The 5,619-nt window shown below is 58.0% G+C and overlaps 1 protein-coding gene across 1 annotated transcript; it reads right to left on the bottom strand.

Annotated features, from left to right (window-relative positions):
• Positions 1-694: 694 nt before the first annotated feature.
• On the bottom strand, positions 695-3,013 carry LBRM_34_1050 (oligosaccharyl transferase-like protein; the record flags this gene model as incomplete). Its single annotated transcript, XM_001568165.1, has 1 exon — positions 695-3,013. One exon carries the CDS (start codon positions 3,011-3,013, stop codon positions 695-697), a length of 2,319 nt encoding a protein of 772 aa, XP_001568215.1.
• Positions 3,014-5,619: the final 2,606 nt, after the last annotated feature.

Genomic DNA, 5,619 nt, shown 5'->3' with positions numbered 1-5,619 from the left:
GCGTCCCTCGTCCTTGGGAGCGGGAGAGACTACACCTATACGCCTGCCCTCCAGTATGAGGACGGAGACACCACAGCCGTGCGTCCGCTCCCCTTGCCACACCGGAATGCTGAGCTCCCGAGAGAATGCCCTGCAGGCCTGAGGACTGAAATGCGTCCCTTGCAGAATACAGCCGTGTATCGAACGTTCGCCAAGGAGCCGGGCCAACCCGCGGCGCATAACGCCGCTCAGCCCATCCCAATGCCACGGCACACACAGCGCAGGCAGAGTACAGGATCGCGCTCCGCGTCACCGCAACGCAGCACAAGCGGAAGAGCAGCAGGAGAATGCGTGTATTTGCCAAATCATCGACACGATGCGCCGTGCGCTGGAGCACCCAGAGCCCACAGCCCTAAGCGAGGGCACGCTGCGGCAGGTCCTTGGCTTCCCTTTAAAGTGAGCAACCCTGACGACGGGAGAGGCCCCAGTGTATCGTGTCAGGGTCCAGCACCCGCGCTGTGTGGGGAGGCCGGGACGGTGCTCAGCTCACGGAGTCGGCACACGGCTGTACCGCGTGTCTAGCGCTGCCTCGCGCCACGCGATGGGTTTCTGACAGGCCGGGCAGAGTGGGGTTTGACTTATGTTCGATCACAGAATAGACAGTTTGAAAATATAGATGTGTGCGGGGTGCAGCTGCGTTTACATGTTTGCGTCTTTAAGCCTCGCCCAGTGTTCTGCTGCGTGCCATGCGCGCCTTGTGCGTGTCGTCGTGCTTCTTGCCCATCTGGTCAAAGGGGACGCGGTGCGCCAGCATCTCCTGGATCTCCTTCGCCGGCGGGTACTGCCCGGGGCAGATCCACGACCCAGGCGGGTGGCACACGCGGTTTGCCGGGTCAGCCACCCACTTCTTGCTCTCCGCGCTCACGTTCATGACCTTGAAGATGCGCACCAGGCCGTACTTGGATGAGTACACTTCCTGAAAGAGGGACGGGTCCACCTTCACACCCGCGCTTCGTCCGGCCTCGTGCAGGTTGTACAGCAGCGACGCGCGCATCATCGGTTTTGGGCGACTGTAGTCTTCGTAAAAGCCGAAATGCTGGCAAAGCGGGTCGTTGGGGCAGATGTCGTGGTACACGCTGTTGCCAATGCGCGCCATGTGCGGCGACTTCATCAAGTCTCCGCCCTGCCCAGCCCAGATGAGGACGTAGTCCGCCATGTGGCGCACCAGTGAGTGCGCCTCCGCCACGGGCGACGTCAGCATCTTGCCGATGGTGGCGATGTGCTCGTGGTTCCAGGTGTTGCCATCGGCCAGCGAGGTGCGGTTGCCGATACCTGTGATCTGGTAGCCGTAGTCCCACCAGGACAGCACGCGCGCGTCCGCTGGCGTGTTGTCGCGCAGCCACTCGTATGCTTCCACGTAGTCCTTTACAATCACTGTTTCGCCGGTGCGCAGCTGCGTGTGGAACATGATACGCGGGACAGCAAAAGAATAGGAAGATTGAATGCAACGAGCCTGGAACTGATAGACGTACGGTGTTCCAACAGTGGCCCCAATGATGCCTATGGCGATGGCAGCTCGAAACACCAGAGGAACACGCTCCAGAGCCGTCTCCATGAACTTGACAGCGGCCGTAGCCCTAGCCCGCGCCCCATGATCTAGTTTTGTGGCGACGGTCTGTCTCTGATTTCTTTTTGTCTTGCAGGGACCGTCCTCCTTGCTTTTACGCTCTCTGGCGGAGGTGTTCGGAGATGCCCATCCCGTCAGCTGCGTCCAACACCACTCGTATGGGATGCCCAAGATTTCCGCTGCTATCGCGGCAGCCGCAGGCCCCGCAAGTACCATCAGCCGTGACATGCGATCTGAGAAGTAGTAGGTGGCGAGTGAGTACAGCCCCATGAACAGCCGCGCCTCCTTTCGTGAGCCAACGGCTGCACCGAGCAACTGCAACACTGCTCCCAGCATCCACATCGAATAGGTAAAGTCCAGAAAGTACTCGTACGCCTGTGGGTTCGTTTTGCGGTGCTCAGCGACCGAGTCGACCAGCGGATTGCCAGTGCGCGTGTGCTCCATGAACAGCGCACGCACACGAGCCGTGAGGGGGCCAAAGTACCCGGTCGGCGACAGCACCGCGATTGCAAGCGCACCCACGCCAGCCATCACGCTGAAGGCACGCATGCGGATCTTGAAGTTCGCGCGGGAGCGAACCTCGACGTCGGCCCGTGCGCGAAACACCTCGCAGGCCTGCAGCCCGCACAGGAAGAGGAGCACCGCCAGCGCACCCAGCTGCTCCAGCGACCTGAAGGGCGACATCCCCACAGGCGGCACGCGCGTGGCGATGGCGGTGCCGACAACGTAGAACAGCGCGTATGCGCGCAGCAGCGACGGGTTGTACGTGTTGCGAGCCCAGTCGACCATCGATGATATGCCGGCGTGCATGGCAACCATGTTGAGCACAAAAATGTATCCGCCCCACGCCGCCACCATGTAGCCGTAGGCGATACCGGTGAGGATGCCGATGGGCCACGAGCACCGCGTGCGCAGCGAGCGTACCCACAAGTAGAAGGTGAGGAGCATGGCTGCAACGGCGATGCACTCGTTGTCGAACTCGCCCGCCATGGACCGCATCAGGTGTGCGGGGAGAATCATAAAGATAAAAGCTCCGATGGCAGCGGTAATTCCGGAGCCGTTACACTCATAGATCATTAGCGCTTCTAGAGCAGTAGCGATGGCACCATACCACGCGGGGATCAGCACGCACACGTTGTTGAGAGACATCGGCACCCCGGCAGCTGCCAATGCGCGGTGGATGGCAACGGCGGTGAGCTGCAGGCCCGGGTACGTGGTGGTGCCAACGGGGCGGCCCAGCGGGTACCAGCTCATGTAGTCGAACCAGCTGAAGAAGGCGGACCAGCCGTGCGCGGACATGTACTCGGCGGCGCGGTAGTTGAACCACGGGTCGAACTCGTGGATGATGTAGCCATAAAGCTGAACGGAAAACATGCGAATGCGATAGGCCTTGTTTAGGCAGTACATAAAAGAGAAGGACAAGAGCAACAAGCGCAGCCGACTGAATGCACGGGCAAGTTCTTTCTTGGCAGGTGATGTGCGCGTGCCAGCTGTAGCGTCGGTTGCAGTAGGCGCCGTGGCGCCCCTCCCTGTAGCTGCCGTACTTTTCGATGCCATGCGGGTCACAGAATGCTGAGTGAGGAGAGGTGGAGCAAGGGACAAAGTCACTAGTCACTCTGGACAGGTGGCACGAGGAAAGGTACTTCAATACACATACAGCCCGACAGCCCGATAGTAAAGAGGATCGAGCAAAGAAGGAGAAACACGTGATTAAGAGAATGCAAATGTTAGGGGACCAGGCAATGATGTGAAAAATAAGTGGGGAGATGAGAGAGATAAGGAGGGAGGTGATTCACGTTGACTGGAAGGGCAGACAGACACGCTAATCCTCTAACTTTCTTTCCATTTGCCTTTTTTTCACGCACACAAAATCAGTACTTTCATTTTTGTGACTTCGAATCTCTTCTTCTTAAGTGCTGTTCTCAGGGTCAGAGATGGCAGTGATGTGGGGCAACGAAAGGGAGCGGGAATAGTAAAGCATCGAGAGTAAATGGAAAGGAATGTATCGGAGTCGAGCAAAGGTGATAGCCACATGCGTCACTTCGCTACGAGTCGCACCTGATCCCGCACGCAGTCGGCTGAGATGCGTCTTGTAGTTGCACAGAGAAAGCGAGCTTCAGCTCACATGCAGCTAATCAATCCCGTTGTGTGTGTGTGTGTGTATGTGTGTCAGCGGCGATAAAAAGAATCATGTGCAGTCTCAGAATGGCGCGTTGAAGGGGTACAGTGAGAGCGAAAGACGGTAAACTCATCCGAAGCCGACGGTGAGCTCGTCTTTGGCGGCCAACCGCTTACCTCACCTCTGCTGCCATCACACACATACACACCCATTCATATAGATTCCTGCCCCTGTACACCCACAGGCGAATCTGAGAGCGATGCTTACATTTTCGAGTTAACGGTGCGAAAAGGTTTCCCACCGGTCCATTTTTTTCCCCTTTGTTTGCTCTGCATTTGACCCTTTCTGGTGTTGGTTCCCTTCTCTTGTCATACCTGTTGGATGTTGCTGATGCCGCCAGCGTGGCGCACAGGCCACTGCGACGCTCTCTTGCCTTCCATCCTCCTCCATCACTTTTCTCTTCGATTCCCCACACTTGGACAGCGACACACACACACACACACAGAGAGAAAAGCACGAGGCCAAACTCCTCTGTTATCCGAGGTGTGGCGGAGGGAGGGGGGCTTGGGAGAGACGTTGGTTTCTGTTGTGCGCCCCGTTCAGCTGTGTGCTACTGGTTTGCCGCTATACACGCCCACGCACATACCACAGCAAGAGCAGTTATGCATGATACCCCCCCCCCCCCCCCAATAGGGATCAGGTGTCATGTTTGTGCCCGTGCACACCTTCCATACGACAGCACGCAATATTGTGAAGTAATGAAATGTTCCTCGGCTGCTTGTTATGCATGACACTCATTCATGGCACAGGGAAGCACAGGTGAAGGGAAAGGGACGAGGAGCAGGAGAAAAGAAAGAGAGCTCGTGCATGCGCGTGGGAGGGGTAGGCAGTAGTGGGTGGGTCTGTAGGCCCCGGCGACTACTCAAGCAACCCTGATAAAGGGCGATCATCCCGGCATCAGCCCAAAGGAGGCGCAAGGGGAACACTAGCACATGCACATAAAGTGAGCACCAGAAGAAAAGTGGCACCTGTCAATGCACTCTCCGCCACGTAATGCCATACCGTAAAAGGGAAGGGTGCGGCAGATATGCAAACGGCCGAAATAGCATGGGGAGCGGGGTAGGTGACAGGATGTGAATCTGACAGACGCTATCTCCCTCCTACCCGTGTCGCCACTGGTGGTTTTGAGCTCGTTACAAGAGAGGTACAGTGAAGCCGACATACATGGTGCGCTGGAGTGGCGCGTCCACACCATGCTGGGTAAACTAACACGGTAGACCAACACAGACAGACATAAGCAAGCAAAGAAAAACTCAGTGTCAAAGAGGGAAGGCAACGAAGGAGAAGGCGTAGCGGCGGAAAAGGAAACAGCCCTAAGCGAGGGCACGCTGCGGCAGGTCCTTGGCTTCCCTTTAAAGTGAGCAACCCTGACGACGGGAGAGGCCCCAGTGTATCGTGTCAGGGTCCAGCACCCGCGCTGTGTGGGGAGGCCGGGACGGTGCTCAGCTCACGGAGTCGGCACACGGCTGTACCGCGTGTCTAGCGCTGCCTCGCGCCACGCGATGGGTTTCTGACAGGCCGGGCAGAGTGGGGTTTGACTTATGTTCGATCACAGAATAGACAGTTTGAAAATATAGATGTGTGCGGGGTGCAGCTGCGTTTACATGTTTGCGTCTTTAAGCCTCGCCCAGTGTTCTGCTGCGTGCCATGCGCGCCTTGTGCGTGTCGTCGTGCTTCTTGCCCATCTGGTCAAAGGGGACGCGGTGCGCCAGCATCTCCTGGATCTCCTTCGCCGGCGGGTACTGCCCGGGGCAGATCCACGACCCAGGCGGGTGGCACACGCGGTTTGCCGGGTCAGCCACCCACTTCTTGCTCTCCGCGCTCACGTTCATGA

Source organism: Leishmania braziliensis, chromosome 35 (assembly GCF_000002845.2).
Source record: "Leishmania braziliensis MHOM/BR/75/M2904 complete genome, chromosome 35".
Lineage (NCBI taxonomy): Eukaryota > Euglenozoa > Kinetoplastea > Trypanosomatida > Trypanosomatidae > Leishmania > Leishmania braziliensis.
Note: the sequence above shows the minus strand (reverse complement) of the source record. Positions and strands in the feature narration are given on the sequence as shown.